This window comes from Pseudorca crassidens, chromosome 11, assembly GCF_039906515.1.
Source record: "Pseudorca crassidens isolate mPseCra1 chromosome 11, mPseCra1.hap1, whole genome shotgun sequence".
Classification (NCBI taxonomy): domain Eukaryota; kingdom Metazoa; phylum Chordata; class Mammalia; order Artiodactyla; family Delphinidae; genus Pseudorca; species Pseudorca crassidens.
The window spans coordinates 59,013,762-59,032,499 of record NC_090306.1 but is presented as its reverse complement, the minus strand read 5'-3'; the positions used below and the strand labels follow the sequence as shown (position 1 = coordinate 59,032,499).

Genomic DNA, 18,738 nt, shown 5'->3' with positions numbered 1-18,738 from the left:
AGAGTCAATAATTTCAGGTTTTGACCCTAAGCATTTGAAATGATGTTGATGTTAGCTGTTAAGGACGACTGCGGGCTGAGCAGGTGGTGGGGAATGGGTGAGGATGAAAGAATTCAACCTTGGCATGTTATGTTTGGGATGCCTGTTTGATATTCAAGTAGAGATGTCAGTAGACACTTAAATCTCCAGTTTGAGAAAAAGGTCTGAATCGGAAATATAAATTTAGAAACTGACAGCATATTAATACTTAGAGCCATGAGACAGGAAAAGAGGACCAAGGAATGCAGGGAGGCTAAGCCTCCTGGAGTACCCCACAATTCAAAGGTTAGGGAAGAGAAACAGAAGACTAAGAAGGATGTAAGGAATAATAAAATTTTAAATTAAAAATCTTCATTTATGACCCCATTTTATCTGCCTATTTATGTTGAACTGATCAACTTCTAATAAGAGGGCATGTTCCATCCTCAACATTCACGTAAGCATGTGAAACAACTGGTAAAAGGTACCTTCAGGTCATCTCACCCAGGGGTGAGGAGTTGTGCCATTTATCTCCCTCCTCCCTTTAGTGTTCATCTACATACTCAGATCATTTAGAAAGCCAAGGACAACATAAAACTGATTACCACAGAAGTTTATAGGTAGGCAGTTTCCCGGTGTGTAGATATACACAGCATGTTGGCTGCCAGCCATCCTGAAACAATTTCTGAGATGCATAAAAATGATTTCAACAAATGTTTACAATGGATACACTATTATTAACTGTGAAAAGCCAGTCATCACTAAATTCAGCAAATAACAATTAGCTCCAGTCTTCAGTCTGCAAATCACTTTCTAATAAAGTGAGCATGTTCTTAGGCTAAGTTAGATGCTTAGTTAGATTCCAGCATTTTGTTTCCATTTTCTCCCTTACTTGGGAAAAGCTGAAGAAAGAGTAATGTAAAATGACTTACCAGTTTCAAGGGAAAAAGAACTAAAGTGGTACACAGTGATACTCGAGTTTCTATACTGCAATGGGGTGCGGCCCAATTCCTGAGTCAATGCCAAATTTTCCCACAATGTTAAATTAACATTTCCACAAATGTTACTCATTGATCTTGTATCTAATAGGACAGCTACAGGAATTATGTCAGTAGAACCTGTACAACTATTAATATGAAATTTTTTAAAATAAAAATAACGAGATACAACTGAGTTGCTATGGTCCGTCCTATACAGCACAGTATATTTTACAGAACAGGTATGTTCAGTATTTGTGGAAATGAACATTTTTTGTTTTGTTTTGTTTGGCCGCACTGCACGGCATGTGGGATCTTAGCTCCCTGACCAGGGATCTAAACCCTGCACCTCCCCCCTCCTCCCCCCTGCCCCGCCCCCGGCATTGGAACAGCACAGTCCCAAGCACTGGCCGGCCAGGGAAGTCCCAGAACTGAACATTTTAAAGTAATATACTCCTAAATGCTTACAGTTATCAATAAAGCTTTTTAATTTAGCACTTAACAGCAGTCTTAGTTTGATAACCATTCAGCACACAAGCTGTGTGGATTTGCAGTCATAAACCTACTCTAACTTCAACTCACCATTCTGCTAGCCATAACCCCTCAGAGCCTGTTGGCCCACTTGTAAAAGGAGAAAACCACCTTGCGTATTCGACAGGGTAAGAAACTCTATCGAGATAATAGGTACAACAGCAATTTTTTAAAAATGCTCATGGATGGACCTTGAGCATATGCTAAGTAAAATAAGCCAGACAAGTACCCTATGATATCATTTATATGCGGAATATAAAAAATCAAACATGTAATGAATCCTGATGGCACTCCCCCCACCCCCCAAAAAACAATGAGGGCATGGGTGATTCTATTCTGCAGCTGGGTTGACAGCCATTAAATTGAAAAATGATGAAGACTCTCCCCATTATTTAGTTTCTTCTCTATTTTAATTGTTACTACAAAGTTATGGCTTTAATCCACATGTCTTCTAAACTCCAAAACCATAACTAATGAATACATGACTACTTGCTATTTCTTGGATCTCAAAGGCATTAAATTCAGTGTCTATCTTTTTCCAGTGTTTCCCATCTCAGGCAATGACATACCTACCACTAAGCTCTAAACATCATCCTTCCAAACTTTCAGTTATTACCATTTTTGTCTCAAGTCTTTCACCAAATCAACTTTTCTCCACCACTATTATTCCCACTCTCTCTCTAGTCAAAGACTCTTGCAATAGTTTCACTGGTTTACCTCATCTATTCTTTACCTGATTTAACGTGCAGCCAAGCTTTCAGAAATGCTTTGACACTACACACACTTCAGTGATGCCACATCATTCCTGGGACAATCTTTAGTGTGATTTACAAGCCCTGCAGTCTTGGTCCTTGTCTGTTTCTTGAGTCCCACACACAGGCCATGTTCTTCACTCCCTACTTCAGTCAAATCAGTATTCTTCCTAATATGCTCCCTCATACCAAAAGGTCTTTTGTGCAAACCTCCCTTTGCCTAGAAGGTATTCCCCTTCCCTTTTCCCCAAGTTAAATCTTATTCCTTCTTCAGGACTCGGTGTAACTTAAGGAAGTAAACTATTTTCTCAAGTTTTCCTATAAGTCATAGGTTTTTTGAAAGGTTTGTAAAAAATATACATGTATTCCTTATCTAACACTGAAAATAGCAACTGACTGGAATTGATATAACATGAAAATTCAAGAACTGTTAGTGAAATATAAAAGAGAAACAAAGATACAAGACAAGACAGCATTGGAAACTATTTCTAATATCATTTACTTTTGGAATTAAAACTAGAAGACTGGGAAAATTCTGTCTACGAATCCTTTATTATTATTATTATTTGGTCGCACCACATAGCTTGCAGGGATCTTAGTTCCCTGCCCAGGGATCGAACCTGTGCCCCTGCAGTGGAAGTTCCGAGTCTTAAGCATTGGACCGCCAAGGAATTCCCTTACAAATCCTTTATTAAAAAGCTCCCTCTTTCACTAAATCAGGCCTTGACTGACTCCTATTAAGTTTTGTGTAGCACCTGATTAAAAGATGTTCCCAATAATCTTTTCTTTCAAATACTCTTCAAGAGACTCAATTAACTCAATGCAAGTGAGGATCAATGAACACAATCCTCTTTAAAATGTAAACATGTAAAAAAGAATATTAGGGAAACTAATAAAACCTCAAGCACAATTTTAATGGGGTCGCAGAAAGAGATCCTAGTAATGGTCATTTATTTATTATATCGTTATTTCAATTGTTCAGAATTGCTACCTTCAACATAGACTGAATCCTACAGAAGAGAAATCTGATTTAACACCTGGCACACATATCTTTATTGAAATCATAATTTGTTACTGTTTAAAAAGTACTCTATTACTTCAAAGCTAGTATGAAATATTTTCGCTGCAACCTAGAAACATTTTTACTTGATTAAAGTCTAGTAAGGTTAATAATCCTCTAAAATTAGACAAACATTTTCTGAATCTTAGACTTAAAAATAAAGCAGCCTAGAAATCTTTTAGGTTTCTAAATCCTAATTTAGTCACATATCATCTGCTTTAAAGACCATCAAAAGGCCAATACAAAAGAAAATGACCAGTATCTAGGAGGCTGGCTTAAAGATAAAATACAAACAGTACAATTTCTGTTATACTGCATATTGCAATTAGATATGAATTATTCACACCATACACAATGGTTAAAAAATTATAAATCAAACAAACAAGACAAACTGCAAAGTATTATAAAAACTGTGTTTTATTTTCAATACAAGATAAATACCATGCTCATTACTAGTGCAGTTTAAAGGCCAACAATGGCCATATAGCAAACTGCTGAACAGTCACCTAAATGCTAAAGAAAGAAAAGACAGAAAGTAAACATTAAACACAAAATTGCAATTACAAACATTTTAATAAAATGGGATAAGCTTTTTAATAGAAGCGAATATGGAAGTCTACTTCTCAGGGACACCAAAAAGATGTTTATTTGATCAAATATCACCTTACCTTTTGCACAGAAATCTTATTGTGAAGTCACCATAGAGTCAATAGCTAAAATTTTAAGACTTTCTTTGGCCTTCTGGTATTAGTCAAATTATTTACAAACCATGGTTCAGTAATGCATGTATACTGGTAATATGATACAGTTTTTTGTTAAGGGCTTTCGATTAAAAATTGTAAAACAACTTTGTAAGGCTGTACAAGGCTGTAAACTACTTTGCTAATATACCATGGAATGAAGAGGAAGAAGGAATAATAGACCTTTCTTTAAGGCTAAAGTCAATGTTATAGATGCATTCCTTAGAATACATTATGATTTACCCCAAAGGATCCTTTCCCATTAAATACCACCTGAGTACTACAATTTTCAAAGTAAAAAAATAAACACGAATTCACCATTTTAAAATAATTTAACTTACAGAAAGAATGCTGAGAAGTGTTACGCAGTAACAATGAGACAAAAAGAACACATCTTCAAAATGAAATGTTTTCACTAAATGCAGGGTCTATCCAATTATGAAATTAATGTAAAACATTTACACCCATGGCGGAGTTTTAGGATACTCCCACAGGAAAAACTCTCCGTAGTATTTATTATCTGCAGATACCATTTCAAGATTTGTGTGACTTCAATTAAACTCCACCTAACATTTTAAAAAACTTCCATTACAATATGCTAATTAATATAGCAGGAAGTCTTTAAGACATTAACATCTGTCTATACCTAACCAAGTGTTTATATGTCCCATACAAAAACCATGGTAGCTGCATACTCAGAGTGAATGCCAACAACCTGAAATTTTAAAGAAATTGGTTAAGACAAACCTAAATCAATCTGAACAAGATACAACTGCCTGAATATTTTGAATATTCATAGAAATTCATATTGCTTCTTTCTAATACCAAGAAAGAAGAGTATAAGAACTTCCTCCCAGAAGCCTAGACATTTTAACACATTTTCTATTTCAACTTACAATAAGATACTTTAATCCTGAATCTTTTGAGTTCTCTAAATCAAAAATCTCACATTACAAACATAAGGAATGCTATATGTAAGGCCACATCTTAATAAATTTATAATTTTTGGTTGAATATTTATTAAAAAATTAGTCTAAGGCTTCTAAGAGTCAAGTTGCTAAAAAATAAAATACACCAGTGTTTAAACTGAAGGTTAACGTAAAAAACAACACACACACACACTGTAAAAACAGAAAAATACTTTGCTACAAAAATCCCACTTAATATATTTTAGCACAAAAATGTCTAATGTGTACAATGGGTAAGCGTGCACTTAAAGTACATACAATTATGGGAAATATTACAGATGGCTATGGGATGCAAATGAACTTAATGAATAAAATTTAAAAGGCAGTTATCTGTAAAACAGCTAGGATCTCAATACTGTATTCTCAGTAAAGAAACAGAACATAAACTTCCTCTTAAAATAACAAGCTGAAGCTTAAAACACAAAAGTGAAGCCATCTTACAAGATACAGAAAACGCAATGATCATTCAGGTATGAAAACCAAAATGTCAGAGCGCGCCAACAGAAAGTCTTGTAGTAGCATCTCATTGTATAAAACAGTATGTATTTAGGTTATTGGCACATTTAAATACATAAGGGAAAGAAAGTCTTTACCCTTCCAACAAATTTTCCCCCTCACTATAAAATGTTATACAACATTCATTAAAATCTCCATGTTTATTTTAAGAACTGACCTTAAACTAGTAGAAAACAAAGCAATATTCTCCACAGGAGAATTAACTGAAAGTAATACCTTAAGCTACAATCTATAAGTTTTTTGTGAACTCCAAATTGTAGTTAACTGCTTAAGAATATTCTAAGTAAATGGGCTAAACTATGATCATTAGCCACTGTAACTTACTCCGAATCTTGCTTATAAAAATTGACAAAATAAACACTTATAAATTTATACTGGAATATCCTTTCCAAAACCTATGTCCATTAACCAAAAGCAGCACATTCAATTCAAAGTACTGCTTCAAAAGCAATACCATTCAGGTGCTGCATCACTCATTCATAACTTTACTGGCTGAAAGGAATGTGATGGCATAGCACTAACAAGTGCTATGGTTTAAAATTAAATTCAGTTTTGTTTTCATATCCACTATAATTATTATTAAGAAGAAATGAAAAGATCTCTGGGACTCTTTTTTTGGTGTCTATGTAGAGACTTATCTCTTTGGATTGTTTTTAAAGATTTAAAAAAATTTTCAAATAACATCAGCCCATTAAAAAAAAAAGGGATATGAAGAATAAAACATAGCTTGCATTTTCACCTTCATTGCTATATATTCATGTATCAGAGAAAGACTTGGCAAAAACTGGTCAAATCAAAAAGTTATTCCCTTCTGATAACATTTATAATACACTAGCAGCAAACAATTCTAGTACACTCACATTGTCTGCAACAAAAGTCACGTAATGAGATCAGCCAAGTAGGGAGAAGAGTGATATAGTATGAGCAATTAAAGGGTTCCACTGATTAAAAAAAAAAAAAAAAATTGAAAAGGTAAATGAAGGATTTAATTAGTACAAAATTTCCAGTTTTCATTTCAAGTTCAAGCACAGTTAAGATTTTTATGATCCCATTTTTAAATTATTCAGAGAAAATTGTATCCTTATGGACATTTACTTACCTTTTAAGCTTACTATTAACTAATTCCCTTGTAATATATTTATGTCCATACTTCTTCGCATTATAGCATTGTAATACAAAAAAAATCTAAGAAATAAAACTAACAACATCTATACACAAAGCAAGAAAACTGATTTTGATACAACTCTCAAATGTTAAAAAGGCAACTGCATTTTCAACAAGATAGAACACTTAAAAAATCATTTCTGAGAGCAAACAGTTCTGACAAACACCAATGATTCCATGCACAAATACTCTAACCACAAAATGTTTTAAAAATAAAGCTGGCAATAATATGGATAATTTAAAACAGCTAATTCTGCAAGAACTGGTATGATGGTGGACAACATGAAAGTAAAGAACTGCAGTTCTCTGGAGGGCCTCTAAGGTTGCACTTACATAATATTTAGGGTGCCTAAACAAGCAACATCCTAAAATTTGGCTATACGTTTAAAAAAAGAAAAAAAAGGAAGTGTATTATCAGAAGATCTCTCAAAGATAATCAGATTTTAAAAACATTAAAAAACATATTAACTTGCTTAAGGATTTTAACTCAAATTTCTGAAGTAATGATTCAGAATGAACTTTCTATAAAAATGTCTAATCAAATTGACACTCTGCCTATGCTAATTTTACAATTAAGAACACATGCTAGCCAGGTGCTTTTAATGTGGGCTTATATGCAAGGCAGGTTTGAAGAAAATCTTTGATTAGGTTAACTTTAGCATGAATTAATAGGTTGCATGAATACACAGAACTCCTTAAACTATGGAGATCGGTACACCTATAATCTCCTATTGCACATATAGGAGAATACAACCCAATGTTAATAAACATCACACCCTTCAGAAATCTATTTCCTGTAACTGGAAAATAAAACTAAGGCTTTCTTTACTCACATTTGTCTGCTGCACGGCTGCCTATATTTACGTTGCCCATGGCTTCAACAATAAACCATAAGCACTATCAATATAAAATAGCTAATAACTGCCACATCAAATCAGAACTGTCAAAATATTTCTTCAATGCTAGCAGTTTACAATTAAGCGTTTCAGTACACCTGTGTTGTAATTAAGCTGCATTACTGTAGCAAATCACGTGTGGGTTTTTACTAAAATGTTAAAACCACAAAATCTTTGTTGACCCCTAACACAATGACTGGGTTGTTATGTTGTGAAATTTCAGTTTTTACAAGTTTACATACCATTCAGCAAAGTCACAAGCTTAACTAGGTAAAAACAGCTAGAAAAGCAGAATATAGAAATATTAAATACCCATGTAATCACCTATTCTAATATCAAAATCAAGGGCAAGAGACACTTAATTAGTATGTTTAATTCACTGAACGCAAGATTAGATTGATGCATATCCAAAAATGCTATTGCAATGTTTTTTTAAAGGACAGTATAAATGTCGTAGTAACATTATCTTTAGATATTGCTGAACACAAGACTTTCCCTGAGGTGTAAACATCAAATAACTTGAACAGCTTTACACATCAGCCCCATTAAACAGTTTATTACAACACTACATCTATTGTAATCAAAGTGGTGCTGTTTACAGACATTATCGTATGAACATTTTTAACAAGAACAAACTACTATAAAACAAGCATTTACTTGACGTTTTTTTCCAATTGCTTGCACATTATAATGGCCAAATGTATATAACCAGTAATAAAGTTGCAAAAGCTATAACTTTTTAAATCACACAGGTTTCCTTCAAATAAAACAGGTAAGCAACATAAAAAATAAAAGTAGAGCTACTGGTTACCATTTATGCAGATTTGCTTTATTCAGATCTATTCCTGTTCATTTTATCCATGAATCCTTACAGGTTCAGTTCAATCACAAGAAGCAAACTGCTGGACAAGCGTCATTTTTCCCCCATGAAGACTGTTTTGTCTTGGAAGGTGTTCCTCTTCCTTCAGCTGTAATGTGTCAAAATTTATGATGTAGATTTTGCTATTCCCCATAATACACAGAAAAATGCTGGCTTAACTATACATACACAAGTCGTGCATCTACTTCACTGTTATGTATTCTAACACAAAATAAGAATTAACTGAAACAGTAGCTGCCTTTGTGATGGAGAAAGGCTCCCAAATGTATGTGATTAAAACTGAGACATTCTGATTTCATTCTTCTTAAATATTATTGCCTTATAAATTTAATGACTGAAACGGAAATGAAAATGTAGCAGCTACTGTTTCTGTGAAGATGGAAACATTTATAAGTCATTTTCTAAAGTATGCGTACTACAAAAATAAATGGAAAAACACTTGGATGATTTTAATGTAAATATTATCATTCACCCACATAAATTCTATATAACTCATAAACAATTAAATGAGAACTGAATATAAATGCAAAAAATTATTTTACAGATTAGTTGTATTTATTTGACATACAGGAACTTCTGCAAATGTTATAAATCAAACGGTCCTCCATGTTACAAAATTTATAAATATAAGCTCAGTATGCACATTTAAATAAATATGACATCCACGTACAAATCTTTAGACATATACAAATTTATAACATTACTGTCCCTCTATTCCACCTACACTGAAATATCTGATGTAAATATATAAACTAAGCTGAAACAAGCTAAATGGGAATCTACAATGATAAATTTCATTGAAAACTCACATAAAGAAATAAAACCCCAATAAATGAGATAACCTAAAGTTTCAGGAGTACATAAATATGCAAACTTCAGGTAGAGGTTCACAAAAGAAACATTCAAGTAACGTGGATATAAGTGATCACTTGAAACACCAGATATTTAAAATATAAATTCCAAGAGAGTGTTTCAATAATATGATGTAAAAGGCAAAAGGGCACAATGTTTAGTGATAGTATTCCATAAAAGTAACTGAAAAATACTTTTTGCTCTACAATTAAGAGTAATTAATATTCTGTCACAACTATAAATCTTCTTCTATGTCCTTTCCTCCTCAATTAGGGTGTAAGCATCTTAACAGCATCAGTACACATATGCATTCACATTGCCTAGCAGTAAAAACTTAAATTTTACAACTACAAAATGAAAAAGCAGATGTTATAATCCTGGACTTTTAATAGTTTTTAATTTGCCCATATTTTTCAAATAGATACTTAAGCCATTTCTAATGTTACCTTTCATGTATTTTATCTTATGCTGATAAAGCTTTTGGTGGAATTATTTCATGGAAAAAATCTAGAAAGGTAGCTTCACACATTTTATCTTTACTACTTTGCAATATACGTAAAAAAACTGGTATTGAAGTATTAAAGAGAGACAAGGCATATGTTCTAATCTGAAAAAATAGATTAATGGGAAATTCATAAATCTTATTGCAAAAAGATGTTTATCTCCCTAGTTATTTTATCATGCTGGAAGGGATTTAAATAAGAGGGAAAAATTAAGTCACAGTGAGCAAAACAAAAATACCCAACCCTTCCAAAAAACATGGCATACTCTGCAATTTTGTATCACTCCAATGGAGAATTTTTACTATTTTTTAGGTAGAGAATCCTATTGTGAAATTACAACACATATCTTTAGGATGAATGCACTTATCTTTTGTCTCATAGATAGATCTTTACTATTAATAAGTCTCTAATTTTCACCATACAGACAAAATCTGGGGGATAATCTGACAGCTTTTATTTCTATTTCTAAACATTTTACATTTATCCATTTGGAAATACAAAATTTTACAATCTCAAAAAAAAAAAGAAAAAGCAAATTTGAAGGCAATACAACCCATTTCCAATAACCCAATTCCATATTATAGTCTCAAGTTTCTAAGTAGAAATCTACATAAACACAGATATCAAAAAGAAGCTTAAAGTGACGAATACATTCAACGGTCATGTTTTCAGAATACCATGTGGTCAAATCTGTAATGTCAAAGCCACACAATTTCTTGCTTTAGCTATCAGTTATAGAAGGAAGATCTATGTAAGCAGTTGTTAAAAAAACTAAGACAGATGGAATCTATGGCTCTTTAATGAAGTATATAAAGTGAGCACTAAGTTAAAATTTCAATACAGAGAAGCACCTGCATTTTGAGATAATGCAAGATCAAGTCAATACTAACAACTCAAATTACGAGTGTTTCTATTAGAAAACTTATCCAAGCAAATTTACTGGTATCAGTTAATTCACCTTTCAGGTAGAAGATTCAAATATATATTAGATATGGATCTTTTACAGGTTTTCACATTAATACACTGAATAAGAAGGATTCTAATATAATTTTAGAGATATACTTTTATTAATGCAGTATAATAAAATTCACTTTTTTCTTAATGAGAGGAAAGGAGATGAAGTGGGCAAAAGAACTAGAAGTATCTAAATACAAGTGAACTCTTTAAAATCAAAATTCCTTCTTGCATTGACTAGAACATATTACAAAATCCTGTTTGTTGTAGATGTTTACAAAAAACTCCCTTACTACCAAAACATTTCGTACTTTCATCTTTGCATGTCTGCAGATAGTACTTACCTCATTTTAACTAACGCATTTCATTACACTATAAAACATATACAGGATTGTTGCTCTAGGCAGTTCACTAAATAGTAGAAATAAACTTCACAGTTAAAGAATACCCAGCTTTGCCCAAAAAATTTGACAAAATGGACATTTCAAAATAAGCTGCTGTGTGATTTAGATTTCACTGTGAGAGTTAAAACATGCTACCACCAAGGCAAAGTAGTAAATTTGGACAGCATATATGACACCCTTACTCCTTTTTTGGTTATTAGATTTCCTTTAAACAATGCTAACTATTCATTCAAATCATTATTTATTCAAAACAATCTAATTTACAAACTAGAACAATGGTAGTAAATTTCACACTGAGATGAAGGTGAGAGATCAAGGTGACTCACATTGGCACTGATTTTTATTTTTTAAACAGGGAACATTAATCATTTGTAAACAAAACCATATTCTTAAACCACAGTGAGCAAAACACACACTATACATCCATTCTAGGATCACTTTTTACCCTCTTCTCACTTTAATTAACATAACTGTGTAGTCAGGCAGGTTTTGCAAATAATACTAAAAGCAAGGAAAATTAGAGTGAAAATAATGAAAGCTGGCATATCCAGATGAAGCGGTTAGGATATATGGGGAAACAATAAACACAGGGCTGGACAGTATTAGTCAGATCTCAGATGACTTAAGAGTTGCAGAAATAATTTTTAAATCTCATTACCACCCGTATCATTCATCAGATGATTAGAAGAATTTAATTTTCACATAAGACTCGAAGTTAACATTAACTCTTGAGGAGATAAAAGCATCTTAACATTTACGCAAGAACTTTTGATTCTTTTGGCTTCCCCCTGCCAAATTAATGCAAAGCTATAAATTGAATAAGGAATGCAAAACACCCTAAATCTTGTGCAATGACAACAAAATCTAAGATCATGGTATTTGTGAAAGGAGAAAAGTAATCATAAAGCAAAGGAAAGTAATAGTTACTTAACCTATAGCCCGTATATGATGCTTAAAATCTAATCAAAGGAATGGATAATGATTTGAGAATGTAAACATCATGTGTCAGAGAGAGGAAAAGCATGAATAGAGTATTTAAAAAAATAATTTCAGTTCATTACTCTTCAGTATACAAAGAAAAGTGGAACTGTTAACAGAAATCACTGAGTAGGGTTGTTCCCAGCAAGTAATAAGAGGAACACAAAAGAAAACAACTATGAAAACAAAATTATTTCTGTAAAAGCATATAATCTTAAAACACTGAACTACTTTTGTTTTGCTCAGAGTGGTCTGAGAATAGAGGCAGAAATTACAGAATATGAAGCACAATATATTTACATGTTGAAATTTACAATACCGATATTCCCATTAAAATACTATATATTTGAACTTAGATATTCAATGCTTTTAGAAAAACTAATACATTTTTTAAATGAGAGAATGCAATTAACATTACCAACAGTTCAAACACACAAAAAAATTAAGATGGGACAGACATTAACAGCTTGCCAACATCATTTAAGTTTCCAGTTAAATTAAGAACTTGCCCTTTTAGCCATTCATCATCACTTTAATAATAGATTACATTATTGTTTTATTTGCATACAGACTTACTACTGACATTCACTTTAGCTTCCAAGTTACTCTTATTCCATTCAGTCCATTTAAGATTTACATGAAAGTTCAAAAGGACTCATATTTTAAAACTTCTAAAAAAGGTCAATAGACCTCATTATGATGGTTATTAAATGTGCAGATATTTTTTATTTGCTCAAAAAAGTTTTTCACTCAGATATATTTAATCCCAGTCCCTACCCATTTATTCACATCTATGTTCACAATAAATATTGTTTGGTATAGCAAAGGTACAATATTCCAGGATAACAGAATTTTTTGCACTGGAAATGCTTATGTAAAATTTTGCTTGGATGAAGGCACATAACAATATTACAACTCAATTCTGATTAATGCACAAACAAAACATGGGAATTTTGGTATGGTACACATCAGTGATTAAGAAAAAATGTCAACAATAGTTTGCAAGTTAGGAATTCATAGTTAATGTCTGAACGTAATGAAACTCAAACCATGATATAGTTAGGTGTACCCATTACCGGAATGTAATGTTAATTCAAAGTATTTAAAATTAACAATGGACCTTTCAGAAGGAGTTTACTTAACTATGCTAAAACCATTAAGAAGACTTGTTAATTAACTTTGGGTATAAACTGGCTCAGAATGCCCTTGATGGGCATATCCAATCTTGGAGATGACTGAAAATGTATGCAAGTTCCATTATCGTGACTTCAGTAACTAGAAGCTTGTTGATAACTGACAGAGTCTAAATAAAAATATAAATTGAAGGACCTGTACCTTACTTTAAATGAAATGGCTGATATACGTTAAACATTTCCCTAAGTTGGCCACAATTCACCTTAAGCACTGATGGGCACTGAGAATTTTTTCATAAGATGGGATCAGATCTATAACTGGGGGGTGGGGTGGGCGGGAGTGGGAGAGGCAGAGGGCTACATCTTTAAAATTTAGTATTTAGTCTTACATGATACAACATTCAGTTCTTACATCCAAAAACAGTATCAATTTCAATAAGCTTAGTTTTAAAAATAAAAAGTTTTGCCTCATATTAAAATAATGTTTTGAGAATTATTTATGTTAAGTTCTATAATACAGTACATGGAGAACTATTTTAAAATTAAGGTTTTGATATATATTCAAAATGCATGGAAAAGTATTAAAACTTGCCTTTTTACTTCAAAAAGCCCTTAAAACTGTATAATGTAATAGGTTATTTGTGTACCATAAAAATAAGACTTACATGCTTATTTTCTAAGTAATATTACTTAAAAAGGATCTCGTTTGCTAAAATATATCTAAAGAAACTGTTATTTTGTCACAGAATTACATACAATTCTTTGATTTTGCCCATAACAATTTAAATACTAGCAATTACCATAATTGAATTTTCAATATTTCCCAATTTTATTTTATGGAAAATAATCATGTAAAGAGTAATTACCAATAAGGGGTTTGTTTTAGCCTAATTTATTTTGGATATGCCACCAACATATGAAGAAAAAAAAATCTGTTTACAGAATAACCTTTGTGTCACATGCACAAGCCTTATAGTGCCCTCTCCCCACTTTTCACATGAATAAACGCTGTTCACAAATATAAAAATAAAATTACACGTGAAAATGAAGTATAAACAGACAACTCTTCCCGCTTTATGAAAAATGTACACAATAGTTTTAAAATACAGAAAAAAAAGACACAATGATTATGGTTTATGAATGAAACATCAAAGAAAATTATTTCAAGGTTATTCTAACCTGGGATGTATGATTTGGTACAATTTATAATTCTCTATATGGAATACCCTGAATCCATTTTAATTGAGTAACTTTCTTATCTTCTTTGCAAATTAAAGAATACTGTTTCTTTTCTTTTAAAAACAAAACCCAGATGGCAGGAAAAGTGTCTTTTCTAAAAAAAAAAAAAAAGTTTTTCTCAATGCTGAGAAACCACTCTCCTATATTCTTCCTGTATTATAAACTATTATACTGTCAGATTTTCTTTAAAATTTTTAGGGATAAATAAAGTTAGTTCAAGGAAAGAAACTTTATTTTTTGAAGTCCAAGCATACTATATATAGTATGAATTAACTCCCTATATTTTATATTTTAAATCACATGAAAACTGTATGTGATTAAGAGAATTCCAATTTTTAGATTTTTAGAAGTAGACAATGAGTCCTCTTGATTATTTCTTAGGACCATTAACAACCTGAAACCTAAAAGCTGTAGCTCAAGCAAGCAACACAATATTTAAGGATAAGAGGTCAAAATGTTTACCTGTTATTACTCACCTGTCATTTATCTCAGATGTTTCCAGAAGATTAAATTCAGAACAAGTAGTTGAACCATGTAAAATGTGGGTATATACTGCATAAACAATAGCCTCGGAGTTATAATTACTATTAATAATACATATGTTAAATACAACAGGAACAAGGAATACCCACCTTCTAACGATGACGATACTCGCGCTCTCGGTCGCGCTCTCGATCGCGGTCCCGGTCCCGGTCCCGGTGTCTCTCTCGTTCTCTGCTTCTCTCTCTGTAATAATCATCATGACGATCTCTACTGCGGGATTTATGACGCCGACTCTTTTCTCGCGATCTACTATGATCCCTTTCTCTTGATCGTTCACGTCTTCTAAAAGAAATTACTGGATTAATGCTCTCCATAATTAGATAGCTTAAAAAGATATTCAATATTTTGGTGTTTAAAAATACCTATGGCAAAAAATAACTTATAAATCTAATTTAAACTAAAATATCCTGAACTGCCAATAATGATTTACTCACGTACAAGCATGAACTAGAAACCCCATTTTTAAAAACATTCACCCGGGACTTCCCTGGTGGTCCAACGGTTAAGACTCCTCGCTCCCAATGCAGGGGGGTCTTGGGTTTGATCCCTGGTCAGGGAACTAGATCCCGAATGCCACAACTAAAAATCGCATGTGCCGCAACTAAGACCCGGCGCAGCCAAATAAATAAAAATTGGGAACCAGACACACCATGGCAATACACCATATCATCTATTACATCTATTATAACTAGCAGCCTAAAACAGACATGTAGTATTTACTGAATGAAAAGCAGAAAGGTAAAGGAGAGAAAATTTCAAAGGACTTGTGTTTCAAGCTAAAGAACATACAGAAGGTAGTTTTTTAGACACAAAATTCATGAAATCACTCAATATATAATGAGACTTAAATACATAAAACTACCACCCATTAATACATGTTACCTAAACCTATATGTAAATATCAATTTTACATTTAAAACTAGCCAAAATATGGTTCATCATGAGTGTTACCCCACTAAGAAACTTCCTAATGAAATATATTCGTAGGTATGCTTGGGGGGGGTGGTGGTGCTGAGGGGCATGGTGGGAAGCAGAGAAGAAACTTAGTAAACATGACCACCAGAAAAGACTGAGATACTATTCTCATTTTTATTTAATAAAGAGAAATGTTTCATGAACTGCCTTTAAAAACAACAACAAAAAACAGGTACTTTAACCAGAGTATGTATCTTAGAAATCCTACTATTCTAAATTCTGAAATTCACAACAAGGAAATAACAGCTGGCTATTAGTTTAATCTCTATTTTGTATTTCTGCACCAGACAGCTCAACTTAGCAAACATTAAGTGCTAAGCCTGTGATTAAAGTAGAAGTTATTATTCTGGACTTAAATAGTTAAAAGAAGACTATATAAGATACGGTCTTCAGCTGTAACAAATGTGTTCAGGTCCAAACATCTTTATACTGGGTCAAAAAGGTAATAATCATAAAGTTGTGGACTATGACAAAGACAGGCTCTCTTTTCCTAACTTAATGAAGACAACTCTACCACTAGATAAAGTACACTAAAGACCTGAAAGTATCATGTCAAGGTTAAAGATCTACCTTTTGAAAATATGTAAAATTTCAAGGTTAGCAGTAATGCCAAAAAAAGGAACTGCCTAATCAAAATAAAAATACTAAGAAATAGATTATTAACTCCTTTGTTCAAGAAATATTTATTTAGCACCCAATCTGTACCAAGCACTGTTTCATCATTACAAATATTGTAGCGAACAAGACAGGTAAGGTCCTTTCCATCTTTCGATGTGTTCTAGTGAAAAAAAATGTGCATTAGTAACAAATAAGAATAGACTGTAGTAAGTATTATGAAAAATAAACAGAATGAACATGACAGAATAACCTGAGAGAAGACCCCTCTTAGCAAGTTAGATTGAGTTGAGGCATGAAGGATAAGGAGCCAGCTATTAGAGCCAGGGAAAAGGACTCCCAGCAGAAGAAATACGAAGTACAAAAACAGCAAGGTGGGCATAAATACCAAGTACAAAAACAGTGAGGTGCGGCTTCCCTGGTGGCGCAGTGGTTGAGTCTGCCTGCCGATACAGGGGACATGGGTTTGTGCCCCAGTCCGGGAAGATCCCACATGCCGCGGAGCGGCTGGGCCCGTGAGCCATGGCCACTGAGCCTGCGCGTCCGCAGCCTGTGCTCCAAAACGGGAGAGGCCACAACAGTGAGAGGCCCGCGTACCGCAAAAAACAAACCCAAACAAAACAGTGAGGTGGGCAAGTGCTTGATGTGTCAAGAAGAAAAGGGAGACCAATGTGGCGAGAGAACAGTGAGCCAGAGGAGAGGTACACAGTGAGGCTGAAAAGATAGATAGAACTATATCACACAGCACTTCAATATTTACAGTCTTATTCTAAGAATAACTGGAAGCCACGAAGGGTTTTAAGCAAGCAAACACCTAACATTTGATTTAGGGTTTAAACAAAAACAATAACAAGATCACATTAGCTGCTAAGTAAACAGTAATAAGTAAAATCAAAGTCCTATAAAGTCCCAAACACAGTATTTTTTCTATTTGCAAAGCAGTAGTTTTAAACAGACATGAGACAGGAAAGTTTTACCTTGATCCAGAACCATAAGACTTGGATTCAATTCCATGAAGGCAATCTTGCAAAGAGCTAATAAGAACTTTGCAACGATCATCAGCAGATACTTTGGATTGTTTAATTAAAGAAATTGCAGTTACCAATGTCTCAATAGCACTCCCATAATCACCTGTGAGTGGAAGGAGAGGGGTCGAAGTCAAATAAATTTTGTTTTCAAAATACCACCAAACCATTTGGGGCAACCATTTTACAAAAGGAATGCACTTTAAAATCACTACAGAAGATGTCTTAATTTTTCTCAGCGTTTCACCATTCTGAAAGGCTTTAATGTACATGAAGTTAACACCACTTGTTACTATTATAGCTGTGTGAAACACATAATCATTTAGTAAATATGAGAATAAATGAGCTGCCTTAAGGTCCCTGAGCCATTAAATGTCAGGGCTAATATTTAAATTTACACCTAAAATTTTTAAATTAGAGGAGTTTTTCCACTACACTGTGACATACAGTTCCCTTCAATGCCTTTTAAATAAAGTATAGGTAATGATTTGTAAATATAAAAATAACTACTACATGTAGATGACCCATCTTCAAGACTGTACTTTTTAGGTCATTCCTAATAACATAAATAAGAAATGTTAATACAGAAATAAATATACAAACCAGCACTGGCATCAGACACAGCTCTTGAAATAGCACTGCTTGAGATTGCCCTATTTCTATTCATGATTTCTTCAAACTCAGCTTCACTCAATGGTGTTCTTGCAGTATCCATTTCCCTGTAAAATCGAAATAAACCTTAAATCATACTCAAAAGATTTTCTAAATTAGTCACAATAGTGTAAAGCAATTCAAATAATTGCTTTTGACAAGTGCCTTAGAGCTAATAGTTACTTTTTCAGATTGAAATGTGATCTTTTTCCTACGAAGAGAAGGTCTAAGCAAAATTCCCTTATCTTTCAGCTGAAATAAAGTAGCAACTTAGAAACCTCATCTTTCTGGAGGCCAGAAATTATGTATTTACATAAGTATAATATACTATTTTTCAGAGTCATACAAAAACAGATATAATAAA

General features: G+C 33.0%; 1 protein-coding gene across 7 annotated transcripts in view; it reads right to left on the bottom strand.

Annotated features, from left to right (window-relative positions):
• Nucleotides 1–3,737: 3,737 nt before the first annotated feature.
• Nucleotides 3,738–18,738, bottom strand: part of CPSF6 (cleavage and polyadenylation specific factor 6) — a 33,691-nt gene continuing 18,690 nt past the window's right edge. For 2 of the 7 annotated variants that reach the window (XM_067697288.1, XM_067697292.1), the window contains 4 exons: nt 18,327–18,442; nt 17,676–17,829; nt 15,198–15,390; nt 3,738–8,590 (listed from right to left, as the gene is read on the bottom strand). In XM_067697288.1, coding sequence (XP_067553389.1) covers nt 15,201–15,390; nt 17,676–17,829; nt 18,327–18,442 — 460 coding nt within the window. In that variant the 3' untranslated portion in view covers nt 3,738–8,590; nt 15,198–15,200. The other 5 variants (XM_067697291.1, XM_067697293.1, XR_010932483.1 and 2 more) reach the window with 4 other exon arrangements.